The 14,090-nt window shown below is 41.5% G+C and overlaps 1 protein-coding gene across 1 annotated transcript in view; it reads left to right on the forward strand.

The window, feature by feature from the left end:
• The window catches only part of robo1 (roundabout, axon guidance receptor, homolog 1 (Drosophila)), a 523,895-nt gene extending 511,452 nt beyond the window's left edge, over positions 1-12,443 (forward strand). Inside the window, exons 34-38 of the mRNA XM_069892429.1 lie at positions 92-147; positions 631-690; positions 2,731-2,740; positions 3,271-3,522; positions 11,057-12,443. Of these exons, the coding sequence (XP_069748530.1) occupies positions 92-147; positions 631-690; positions 2,731-2,740; positions 3,271-3,522; positions 11,057-11,071 (393 nt within the window). The 3' untranslated portion in view covers positions 11,072-12,443. The remainder of the gene's footprint in view (positions 1-91; positions 148-630; positions 691-2,730; positions 2,741-3,270; positions 3,523-11,056) is intronic.
• The last annotated feature ends 1,647 nt before the right edge of the window (positions 12,444-14,090 follow it).

Consider the following 14,090-nt stretch of genomic DNA (forward strand, 5'->3'; position numbering starts at 1 on the left):
TCAAGGTAGGGCCAGGATGTCGTTCCTCTCCAAATCTGTCTTAGACTGAAGTGTAAAGAGTGCTATGCTAACCACCCTCTTAACACTTCAGCATAACGCAGTTACAGCACCAGTGATCAGGACCAGAGATCGAATCCCATGCTGTCTGTAAGGAGTTTGTACATTCTCCCTGTGCCTGCGTGGGTTTCCGCTTGAAAATTAAAAATTTATATTACAATTTGGTCCATATGAACATAAGAAATAGGAGAAGAAGGAGACCATTAAGCCCATCAAGCCTGCTGCACCATTCAATAATCATATTTCCCATAACCCTTGATTCCCCTACCTATGCAACTCTCTCTCTAATTTATTTAATGAAACAGCCTCTACTGCTTCCTTGGGAAGAGAACTTGACAGATTCACTCCTCTCTGAAAAAAGCAGTTTCTCCTCATCTCTGTCCTAACTCCCATCTTGGGGACTCTATCCCTTCTTCTTTGTTCACCTACTGTGGAAACAGATTTCCTGCTTCTGTCTTATCTATTAATTTCATAATGATATGCTTTTCAAAAATCCCCTCTCATTCTTTGAATGGCAGAACATACTCCCAGGCAAATCAATCTCTCCTCATAGGGTAACCCTCTCATTTACAGAATCAACCCAATGAACCTCCTCTGCACTGACTCCAAAGCCAATAATACATCCTTCCTCAAGTAAGGAGACCAGACTGCATGCAAGTTCTCCAGAAGCGGTCTCACCAGTACCTTGTACCATTGCAACAGAATCTCCCGCCTCTTAAATTCAATCCCTCTAGCAATGAAGACCAACCGTCCATTTACCGACTGGATTATCTGTTGCACCTGCTTTTGAATTTTGCAATTCATGGACAACTGCTCCAAAGTTCCTCTGCACAACACCATGCTGCAATCTTTCACCATTTAATGTCTCCCCACACTGGTCCCACCTGCTTGCATTTGGCCCATATCTGTCTAAACCCACCCTATTCACATACCTGTCCAAATGTTTAAGAAACACTGCAATTGTACCTACCTCAACCACCTCCTCCTCTGATAGCCCATTCCATACACCCACCACCCTCTGTGTAAACAAGTTACCCCTCAGGCCCATATTAAATCTCTTCCTCCTCCCCCCCCCCCCCCCCCCACCTTAAACCTATGTCCTCTAGTTCCCAAATCCCAAATCTCCGGCTCTGGGCAAAAGACTGTTCACCCAATCTATTCCACTCATGATGATGTACACCTCTGTGAGATCTTTCCCCCCCACCACCCAACCCTGCCATTCTCCTGTGCTCCAAGGTATAAGCTCCAAGGAATGAAGCCCTAACCTGTTCAAATTTCCCCCCACCCCCATTCCCTTGTAGCTCAGGCCCATGGTTCATGGAAACATCCCTGGTCAATCTCTGCAACCTCTCCAGCTTGTCATCATCTTTCCAAAAGCACAGTGACCAAACCTGAACACTGTACTCCAAATGGGGCACGCAAACTGGAGCATTTAGGTTCAATATCTCAGGATACACCAGGGCAGGTCCTACACGATGATTGGCAGGGCCCTAGACAGTGTGGTAGAACAGAGAGAACGAGGGGTACAGATCCATAGTTCGACAGATGTGGCAATCAGGAAGACAGGGGAGTAAAGAAGGCGCTTGACGAACTTCCCTTCATTGGTCAAGTGTAAATACGGATGTCTACAGATGCTGTGATCATAGTAAAAACACTGAAATGCTGCAGGAACTTAGCATCCATAGGAGATAAAGATACAGTACATAACCAATGTTTTGAGCCTGTGCCCTTCCTCAAGGTAGGTTCTCCTTGAAATAGTAACTGCACTCTCTCCCTTCCCTGATACCCTTTGACATCTAGCACACTGCTGATGTCTTCCTTGGTGAAGACCGATGCAAAGGGCGACTCGCATATAGACCAATCCCAGATTTTACACTTAAAATGTAGGTTTTGAGCTATACCCTTTGCATAGGACGACCCCCCCCAAGTCTGGCGTTGACCACTGACCAGTGGGGTGATGCTGTCACAATATCTTAATACCAAATCACCCTATAAAGGTTTTAATTGGATGAGTATATCCACTGTTGGTTTCTATAACAGGAGGTTTAAAGCCTGTACAGTACCGACGGCAGTTGGACTGGGCAGATGGACCCTGCAGGGGTGCGCTGAAATTTTGTTGGACGTGCATAGGTTTGCCCCACTGAACAGGCAGTGTCCCTCACCACTTGCGTGGAGGTGACCTGGGTTGTCAGTGCAAGGAAGGTAGTTGAGTGCACCTAAGGCCCGACCGGAACACTTGTGTCAGAGCCGGCAGGGTGGGGATAGGCTATGGAGGAGGAGATGGAAGATGGCAGCAACGTGGAGACTTTGCTATCAAGGTTTGCATTTTAGACATGGTGTTCAAGACGATCCTGATTTTGAGGCATTATTTTTAAGTTTCGAGGATCATCCTGTCCATTGGCATATGGAGTTCTCATATAGTTCTTCTGCCATCTCCTTGTCTCCCAATATAATCTCTCCATCTACTGGAACGAGCTGCCAGAGGAAGTGGTAGAAGTTGTAAAATTATAATGTGTAGAAAACATTAAGATGGGTACGTGGATAGGAAAGGTTTTTAACATTATCAGCTGAATTATATAAATGAGAATAGCATGGTCAACATGGGTAAGTTGGGCTGAAGGGCCTGATTCTGTGTTGTAGAACTCTCTGGTTTAAGTTTATTTGTCACATTAGACCTCGTGAGGTGAGAAGGGTTCATCTGCGAGCTGACTAACAGGATACCTCTAACATTCATACAACCGTGTAAAGAGCATTATTTATAGACTGTGGGATTACAATGAAATAGGAAGATCTCTTGACACCAAACTAGTGCAGTGTGCAACACTGTAGTGGGGGCGGTGGGGGGGGTTCATTCAGGAGCCTGATGGTTGCAGGGGAAAAAACTCAGCACCGCACATAGAAACTGGAGACAGTTAATCATTTCGGCTAGGGTTAGTGTGACAGTTAGTGCAACACTGTTACAGCACCAGTGATCAGGACCAAGGTTCGAATCGGCGCTGTCTGAAAGGAGTTTGTACATTCTCCCTGTGTTTGCATGGGTTTCTTCCGGTTTCCTCCATTTTAAATATACCAGAGGCTATGGGTCATTTGGTGTAATTGGGGAGCAGGGGCTCGAAGGCCATAATAGCCTGTTACACTGCTGTATGTCTAAATTTAATTTTTAAAAATTTTGCACTCATCCTATCAGAATTTTCAGGCAAGGATTGAAAAGAGCATTCCTGGTCTTCATCTCCTGTTTGTGTAGGTGTGGAGGACGTACTTCCATATAGTCGGCCAACATTTCCCTCAGCACAGAATCCCAGGGAGCCGAGCTCCTCCAGCTCTGTCTCATCGAGAGGGTCCGGAGGGCGACGCAGAGGAGAGCAGGTCGTCCCAGGGAATGTCACTGGCCCATCCAGGAGGCTGGCATCCGAAGCTGGTCTGCTGGAGATGGGAATGCATGAGTGCGACGAGGAAGAGTTTGAGGTAAATTCTGGGTGCATGGATGTATGAGTGAGAGTGGTTATTGCAAGGGCTCTCAACCTTTTTTTTTCCATTCACATACCACCTGAAGTAATACCTTACTAAGCAAAACATGAAAGTCTGCAGACGCTGTGATTGAAGTAAAAACACTCGGCAATTCTGAAGGAACTTATACGGTCTTCAGCGTCTATAGGAGACAAAGATATATTGCCGACGTTTTGGGCCCGAGTCTTTCTTCAGGGAATAAGTAGAATATGCCAGAAGCAGGAAATCTCAGAAAGTCTCAAAATTCAGACAATGCTGGCTTGGGAGAGGAATCCAGACCAACAAAAGGTGTTAATTGGATATAATAAGGGACAAGATAAGAATTCATCATGTTTATGCGAAAGGAGATGGGATGGAGAGACAGAGATAGGGAAAGGTGATGGGAGAAGAAGTGAGGGGGTGGGGTTTAATGAAAGCCAGAGAGGTCAATATTAATGCTATCCAGTTGGAGGTTGCCCAGAAAGATGAGGTGTTGTTTCTCCAGTTTGCGGGTGGTTTCAGTCTGGCAGTGCATAAGACCACGGACAGATATCCCAGCAAGGGAATGGGATGGAGAATTGAAATGAGTGACCACTGGGAGATCCACACTATTGCAGCAGACAGAGCTAAGGTGTTCAACATAGCAATCTCCCAATCTACATCCAGTTTTTTGATGTAGAGGAGTCCACAGTGGGAGCACTGGATGAAGTAGATGATCCCTGCAGCTTCACAAGTGAAATGTGGCATCACTTGGAAGGAGAGTTTTGGTCTCCCAATGGTGGCATAGGAAGTAATGGATTACTTAAGGTAGTAGGTGAGTGGGAAAAAAAAGTCATAAACATGAGTACAATGTGCTGGTGCACCGGAATTCTAACCCCACAGGTATGTAAGCTACGATGATGGGATGTGGCATAGGGTTGGTGTTGGGTGACTTTGGAAAGCAATGTTTGCATTACACATCCATGTGTTTGGTTTCAACAGCGTCTCAAGGCAGATGTCAGTAGGGGTGGGGGGGGGGGGTTCAGTGGTGAATGGATTTCCCCTTGAAGCTAAAGAAATTCCCTCCATGAAACTTATCCAGAAACACTCAGCAAAATGAATTGTTTATTGTTATGTCTCTCAAGATAACAATAGGTTTTTTTCCCTTGAGGGTAGGAGAGATTGAAACAAGAGGACATGAGTTAAGAGTTAAGGGGCAAAAGTTTAGAAGTAACATGAGTGGGCACTTCTTCACTTGGAGAGTGGTGGCTGTGTGGAATGAGCTTCCAGGAGAAGTAGTGGCGGCAGGGTCCTTTTTGTCATTTAAGGAAAAGTTGGATAGGTATATGGATGGGAGGGGAATGGAGGTTATGGGCAAAGTGCGGGTAAGTGGGACTAGAGTACTTGGTTCAGTGCAGACTAGAAGGGACAAGATGGCCTGTTTCCATGCTGTAGTTATTATATGGTGATACAGCAAGAAGGTTTGCTTTGTGTACTATCCAAGCAAGTCAACCCATGCATGAGCAACTCAAAAAATGCTGGAGGAACTCAGCAGGTCAGGCAGCATCCATGGAAGACAATAGATAATTGTTAACCAAGATGTCTAGCCATTTGTGTTTGATCTAAATCCCTTTTATTGGCTATGACGCCCCCATCAAAGTCAATGGGCCCCCTTCCCTGTGAATTCATCACATTTAGTTGGTTTCTTCCATACTTCTCTCTTATCGACTACATAAAAAATATTTTCTGATTTCCGTCTGTGCCCTCTTAAATGTGCTGTGGCCCCTATGAGGGACATGTGGGCACCATTGAGAATGGCTGCTCTAAACCTTTTCTATCCAAGTAGCTGTCCAAATATCTTTTGAACATTACAATTCCCTGAAGTTTTCGTTGATCTCCATTGGGTTATATTTAATTTGTTTGTCCTTTTTCCTTGATGCCAATACCGTTCTTTTAGTTTGTTCTGTCTTAAGCTGCCATGCTAGGATTTTGTGCGTTTTTTCACCTAGTTCATAATATTTCTGTTTTGTCTTCATTATATTCTTCTCCACCTTATATGTTTGTAGTGTTTCATATTTTATTTTTTTATCTGCCAATTCTCTTCTTTTAGTTGTATCTTCCTTTATTGCTAATTCTTTTTCTGTATTTGATATTTCCCTTTCCAACTGTTCTATTTCTTGATTGTAGCCCTTCTTCATCTTAGTTACATAACTTATTATCTGTCCTCTGATTAATGCTTTCATTGCATCCCATAGTATAAATTTATTTTTCATTGATTCCGTATTTATTTCAAAGTACATTTTAACATGTCACTCAATGAATTCTCTAAAATCCTGTCTTTTAAGTAGCATGGAGTTTAATCTCCATCTATACATTCTTGGTGGGATGTCCTCTTGCTCTATTGCCAATAACAGGGGTGAGTGAACCGATAACGATCTAGCTTTATATTCTGTTTTCTTAACTCTTCCTTGAATGTGGGCTGATAACAGGAATAGGTCTATCTTTGAGTATGTTTTATGTCTACCTGAATAATATGGATTCTACAAACAACTATATCAAACTGAAAACAAAGGGAAAGAAGACAAAATAGATGAATTTCTAACTAAAATTGAACTACCGAAATTGCAAACAGAGGAGCAAAATAAATTAATAAAACCATTTGAAATAGAAGAAATACAGGAGATATTAAAACACTGGGAGAGAATGAACTCCCAATAGAATTCTATAAAACATTTAAAGACTTATTAATTCCTCCTCTCCTGGAAGTAATGAACCAGACTGAAAAAACACAAAACATACTAGATTCATGCAAAACAGCAATAATTACAGAAATACCAAAGATGGGGAAAGATCCACTAACACCAGCATCGTATAGACCAATATCTCTACTTAACACAGATTATAAGATAATAGCTAAACTATTAGCAAACAGATTGGCCGACTGTGTACCAAAAATAGTAAAACTAGAACAAACTGGATTTATTAAAAAAGACGAACAATGGACAATATCTGTAAATTCAATAACTTAATCCATGCAGTGCAAGGAAACAAAACTCGAACAGTAGCGGTTGCTTTAGACGCAGAGAAAGCCTTTGACAGAGTAGAATGGAATTATTTATTCAAAGTACTACAAAAATTCAACCTACCAGAGAAATATATTAATTGGATTAAAGTATTATATAAGGGATCATTGGCAAAAGTGACAGTAAATGGATATATATCAAACCAATTTAAATTAAGCAGATCAACAAGGCAGGGATGTCCACTATCTCCCTCATTGTTCGTGTTAGCTATAGAACCACTAGCAGAACCGATAAGAACAGAAAATAAAATATGAGGGATAAAAATAAAAGAGAAGGAATATAAAATCAGTCTATTTGCAGATGATGTTATAATATACTTAGCAGAACCAGAAATATCAATAAAAGAATTACATAAGAAATTGAAGGAATATGGAGAAGTATTGCGTACAAGATAAACGCAAATAAAAGTGAAGCAATGCCAATGAATAATGCAGATTTCACAAAGTTTAAGGAAGAATCACCATTTAGATGGCAAACACAAGCAATTTGATACCTAGGTATACAACTAAATAATAATCTCGGCCATCTATATAAACTAAATTATCAGCCATTAATGAAAAAATTACAAGACGACTTAGAACACTGGAAAGACTTACCACTAACACTGATAGGAAGGATAAACTGTATTAAAATGAACATCTTCCCAAGTATACAATACCTATTTCAATCATTACCAATTCACCTAACAGAGAAATTCTTCAAGGAGCTAAAGAAATTAATAAGGAAATTCTTATGGAAAGGGGGGAAACCGAGGATAGCACTAGATAAATTAACAGAATGGTACAAACAAGGAGGCTTACAACTACCAAACTTTAAGAATTATTATAGAACAGCACAATTAAGATACCTATCAGATTTTTATCAAACAAAGGAAAAACCAGATTGGACCAGATTAGAGCTAGATAAAATAGGGGAGAAGATACCTATATAAGTGGGATGAAAAATTGGTGCAACGTAGGAATTCACCAGTATTGCACCATCTGCTCAACATTTGGAAGAAGATTCACGTAGAAAGGAATAAAATAAATTATCAACTACCAAAATTAATATTGACACAAAATCAACTAATCCCTTTCACAATAAATAACCTTTCCTTCAGAGAATAGCAGAGAAAATGGATCAAAAGAATAGAAAATTGTTTTTCGGGAAATAAATTATTATCTTTTGAACAAATGAAGGACAAATATAATATAACTCACGATATAAGGTTTGCATACCACCAACTGAAAACCTACTTGAAGGTAAATTGGGAAACAGTCTGAGGTTACCAGAAGGAAGCAATTTTGAATATGTGATTACAGGCACAATGATAATTTAAAAATTTGTAACAAACATGTCCATCAAACTGCAAGAAAAGGAGAATGAGGAAACAAACGGTAAACCTAAACAAAAATGGGAACAAGATCTAAACATAAAGATAAAGAATGAAACATGGGAAAAGCTATGCTCCGGAACTATGAGAACTACAATAAACACGAGGTTATGCATGACTCAATATAATTGGTTACACAGGCTATACATCACACCCCAAAAGTTAAATAAATGGGACCTAACAGTATCAGACAGATGTTTTCGCTGTAAAAAGGAAACGGGAACAACAATACATGCAATTTGGACATGTGAGAATGTGAAAAAATTTTGGGAAGATCTAAGCCAGATATTAAATAAAATCACAAAAAGCAATATACCAAAAAACCCAGAGATCTTCCTTCTAAGTAATATAAGAAATAAAGAATTTGGACTCGATTTGGATGGAGCACAAAAAAGATTTATTATGATAGCCTTAGCTGTAGCAAAAAAATGTATTATGTCAACTTGGAAATTAGAAGACAACTTGAGAATACAACAATGGTACATAGAAATGAATAAATGTATTCCTTTAGAAAAAATAACACATATTTTAAGAAATAACATCACAATATTCAAACAAATATGGGAACCATACATGAAATACGATAGAGAAATCCTACCATGGACCTCCACCACCTAAAATGACAGAAGGAGAAGACAACGAAATGAACTGACTCAATATATAAAAGAAAAAGACAAAAATTTCTTGTTTATTTTTATTAAGTGACGACATTGTTTGACATTGTTTAACGGGTTTAATGTATCTTATAGATTGAACTTTGAATAAATGGGAAGGGGGAGAGGGAGGGAGGGAAGGGAGGGGGGAAAGGGGAGAAAATTACATTATATATTCAAAAGAAAAATGTCTGTATGTATTTTGGTCAATATGGTTTATAGTGTGAAAAATAAAAAATAAAAAAAAAGAACATTACAATTGAACCTATCTCCACCACTTCCTCTGCAGCTCGTTCCGTATCACCAACACCCTTTGTGTGAAAAAAAAACCCTCAGGCCCCCTTTAAATCTTTTTCCACTAATCTTAAATATCTGTACTCTAGTTTTGGAGTTTCCTATCCTTCTCTCTGTTTCTATTAACACACCTTCTTGAATCACAACAGTTATTCTGGTGATGGCATTCCTACATTAGTGCCGAGGAGGGAGTTTCAGGATTTGGACCTAGTGATGATGGAAAGATGGGACAGAGTGTGATTGAGGGCAAATTGAAAAGGTTACTTTTATTCTGATGGTCTGGTTCCCTTCTATGGGCGAGGACAAGCTCCCCCACCCCCACCCCCACCCCAAAATTCAGTTTAGTTTTAATTTGTTTCTCACAAAATACTTAGAACAGTGAGAAAGTTCTTCAGTGAGGAGACTGAAAAATTATCTCCAACATCAAGCAAGTCGGTGGGTGCTTTTATGCTTGAGCCATCTCGCCAATGGGAGGAGGGAGAAGAGAGGGGTGTCTCGGGCACGATGGATCCTTCAGTGTGTCGGCTGCCTTTCCCAAGCAGTGGGAGATGTAGATGGAATCCATGGAGGGGGAGGGAAGTTTGTGTTTTGTTCTGAGCTGCATTCACCACCTTCTGCGGCTGTGATGCACCCACCAAGTCTCCTTTCTCTGGTGCCCCTGTAGAAGTTATCGAGGACCATGGGGAAGGACATCAATGAGCTTGTCCCAGCTCAGTCATTGGAGATATTTATAGCTAAGAACTTGAAGCACTTTCCAATTCTGGGCCATTGATGTGGACAATGGTGCAGGCCCTGCCTCCTCTCCTGAAGTCATTGATCAACTTCTTCTTCTTATTGACATTGCCACAATCATTTTAATTCCCCCATCAGTAGGATACCAGAAGTGGGGTGGGGCTAGGGTCGGGGCAGAGGCAAAGGAACAAATAGTTTTGCAAAGTAAAAATTAACACCTCATATTTCATCTGGGCATTTTCTATCTGGATAACATTAACATCAACTTCTCCGTTTCTCCTGGGTCACACCCTGTTCTCCCTCCCTTCCCCATCTCTCTGCCTCCTATCCTCCAGCTCTCTATCCCCCACCCTCTCCATTCACTTCTCAGCTTTTTATCTTGTGCCCTCCCACCCATATCTACCAATGACCTCTTTCCTGGAAGCCTTGTGCTCCTCCCCCTGCCACCTGATTTTTGCTCATCCCTTGGACAAAAGGCTCAGGCCTGAAACATTGGTTATAATGTTTTATCTTTGCTACATAGGGAATGCCGCATAACCTGCTGAGTTTCTCCAGCATATGCAAAGCTGGTATTCATTTCAAGAGGAATAGAATGTAACAACAGGGATGTGATGTTGAGGCTTTACAAGGCACTGGTGAGATCTCACATGAAGTATTGTGAGCAGTTTTGGACTCTTCATTTAAGAAAGGGTGTGATGAAATTGGAATGGATTCGGAAGAGGTTCGCAAGGACGATTCAGGGAATGAAAGGTTTATCATATGAGGAATGTTTGAGAGCTTTTGGCTTGTATTTACTGGAATTTAGGAGAATGTGGGGGGGATCTCATTGAAACATTTTGAATGTTGAAAGGTGTGGACAGAGTAGACGAAAGGTTGTTTCCTATGGTGGGGAAGTCCAGGGCAAGAGGGCACAACTTCAGGATTGAAGGGTGTCCACAGAACAGAAATGTGGAGGAATTTCTTCAGCAAGAGGATGGTGAATCTGCAGAATTTGTTGCCACAGATAATTATGAAGCCTAAATCATTGGGTGTATTTAAGGCAGAGATTGACAGGTTCTTGATTAGCCAAGGCATCAAAGGTTATGGGGAGAAGGCCGGGCAGTGAGGCTGAGTGGGATTGGGACCAGGGTTCAAATCCCATGCTGTCTGTAAGGAATGTGTACGTTATCCCCATGTCTGTGTGGGTTTCCTCTGGAGGCTGTGCTTTCCACCCTTCCTTTAAAACATACCGGGGGTTGTGGGCCAGTTGAGTGTAATTGGGTGGCATGGGCTCGTGGGCCGAAATGGCCTGTTACCGTGCTGTATGTCTAATGGTACGTGCTTATGGTCTTAAAATGGAAAGTAAAACGTTGGTGCTTTAAATCAATGACCACCTCCCCTCTTGTCCTTCTCCTCACCAGGAAACAGAAAGCTGAAGAAAGAAGCTCATGACAAATGATTGACTCCGATCAAACCTTGGAGAGCTCAGTGCCAGTTTTTGTAAAACTCCTGACCCATGGAAGATATTTTATGTCAGATATTATGTCTGGCTCAATGAGGAAACTGTAAATTATAAATGTTTGCATCATTGTTTAACTGATCACATTAGTTCATGCTTTTTTTAAAATTTGACTTTTGAATTTTTTCTGTGAAGGGGAGCTGGGGTGAATTTAGATTTCAGTCCTTAACTTATGCCTCAACTTCATTCCCTGTCAACTTTTCTTCAAGCGTGTTAGTTCCCTGAAGAAGTAAAGCAGAAATTGGGTGATTCATATTGTAAATACATGTTGGAATCTTCCATTGCACCCTGACCACCCATCAGCCCTGTTGTATATAAATAATGTATTTCAACACCATCCTCCAAAGAATAGGCCATTTCGGCAATGTTGAATTGTTTTTTAATAATATATATACAGTAATTGTCTTTTTTTTTTGTCGTTGTAATGCACTGTTTTTCTTCTTGGTGTCAAAAGCACAATCACTAAACTTTATAATTTGGAAAGGAAAGAAACATTTTTAATGGTTTTAAGTCTCCTACATCTTTGTGGAGTATTAAGTGTGACTGAGAGGATATGTGGAGAAATGTTTGGTTTTCCTTCAGCCATCCGAGATTGAGATGATGGTTTTTTATTAAATGGGGGGAAAGTAAGGGAGGGGTAGGGGAGGAGTGCAGGGAGGGGTGGAAGAAATCTCTACACTTGCCTAAAAGTGACTGCAAGAACCCGTCTTTTCGTTTGTCCCTCTTGTAAGAGATTTTTTTTTGCCAAAGTGAAGAATGGAGATATAATCCAGGCCAGTTTACAAAACTTCAAAGACTTTCTGCTCTGCCTAGATCATGCAAGGATTTTACAGTTCCTCTTACAACTTTAATGAAAGCACGATATCTTGTTACCCTTGCTGATGTGACAGACAAAAGTGTCCCTGGGCTGACCGCTGCCTGTAATTGTGTCGGAGACTGTGAGGCGAGAGATGCGGTAACTGGGTGCTGGTTGGTGGGGGGGAGAAATCCTCACTCAACACCTCGTTCTACAAGGATGCCTTTACATGAAGGAAATCTCTGGTCAGAGCAACCGCACTACACAGCCCCAAATCTCGCATGATGTCCAGTCACCAGATGGGTATGTCTCAGACAACCACTTGTGGGATTACCAAAGGCAGCATTGTATTCTGTTGAGTGAACCTGCCCACATTTGTCTTGGTATATTCCTTTCTGTAGACACAAATTTACATATTCAAGATCTAATTACCTTAAACGTATAATTTCCCTGTCATATTATTTATTAAAATTTGTCCTCAAGATTACGATAATGATATTTTGTATCAGTCATTTTTTTTAATATAAGGGAATATTTATAATTATTTCCTTAAATTGTGTGTCTTTTCTTCTAGGGAGCCAATGTAAGATCAGCAAGTGACCATTCAGTCTCTTGAATCTGTTCTAGCATTCAACTACGACATGGTTGAACACATTGATCTTGAATGCATTGACCCATTTTCTTCATCGTTCTATTTTTCTTTATTTGTTCCTGGGATTTGGACATTGCTGACAAGGCCAGTTATTGTTGGCCATTTCTTTTTGCCCCAAGAAGAGCATTGATGAACTCCAACCCAGAATGCTATCAGATCTTTGGGTGAAGGAGGTGCAGCCAGAGAGGGTGTTCTAGGATTTAGATCCAGCGATGATGAAGGAACGAACATACAGGGCAGGATGGTGTGTGACTTGGAGGGAAATGTGCAGGGTAGTGGTGTTCCAATGTGCCAACTGCCCTCTACCTCAGCAGAGTTTGCAAATGTGGTCAGTATGCACTGTAGCACCCAGTGAGCTAGCATACATTGTGACATACAGATGCACCAAAATTCCCTCTCACCTTAAACCTGCGCTCTCTAGTTTTAGTCATGGATGGGTTGTTATTTTTTGAGATGTTAAACCCATCTCTCTCTCTCTCTCTCTCTCTCTCTCTCTCTCTCTCTCTCTCTCTCTCTCTCTCTCTCTCTAACACACACACACACACACACACACATAATCTCTCTCTCACTGTCACTCTCTCAATCTTTTTCTCTCTTGCTCACTTTCTCAATCTCTCTCTCACACTCACTCATTCACTCCCTCCCTCCCTTCCTTTCTCTTGCACTCAATCACTTCCACTCACCACTCCCCCTTTCTCTTTCATAGAGACTTATTCAGCTGTCCCTGAAACCACTGACTTTTAGACAAAGGGTCATTTTCCCGCACATAGACTAGGTGGCCTAAATCATTCGTACCATACACCAAAGTCAGACCAACACCCTGTGTGCAACACTGGTGCTATTTTGCCATCCTATGGCAGGGAGGTTGTGTAATGTAGTTGAAGAGGATTCAAACTGACCTAGCAGGGAGAAGAACAGCCAAATTTTGAAATAGAAGCAAAGGAAAGTCCGAGGGAAGATGAAGCACAGGTTGGAGGACTCCCTTGAGCTCACAGCCTGCTCTACAGTTCAGTTTCATGGCAGGTCTGATTGGAACCTCAGTTCCATGTTCCCAACTGTCCCAACCAATCTGCCACCCTGTGCTTAGGAAGAATCTTTTTATCTCTGCCTTGGGTGGCGCAGTTAGCACAACACTATTACAGCACCAGCGATCCATGTTCGAATCCAGCTCTGTCTAAGGAGTTTGTACGTTCTTCCCGTGACTGCGTGGGTTTCTTCCAGGTGCTTCGGTTTCCTCCCACCCTTCAAAATGCACCAGGGGTTCTATCTTAATTGGGTGCATTTGGCTGGAAGGGCCGGTTATCGTGCCGTATGTCTAAATTCTAAAATGTATTTGAGAGGAGCAGCGGTGGTGGAGTTAGGTGTGACCAGGGATAGTGGGATGATACCATAGTTGGGTCAGTTACGTTGGCCAGAGACGGACTCACTGGGACTGGGACTAATGGTACGGACCAACTGTTTGCACCGGATTCCTATCCACCAACGTGG

Source organism: Narcine bancroftii, chromosome 7 (genome assembly GCF_036971445.1).
Source record: "Narcine bancroftii isolate sNarBan1 chromosome 7, sNarBan1.hap1, whole genome shotgun sequence".
Lineage (NCBI taxonomy): Eukaryota > Metazoa > Chordata > Chondrichthyes > Torpediniformes > Narcinidae > Narcine > Narcine bancroftii.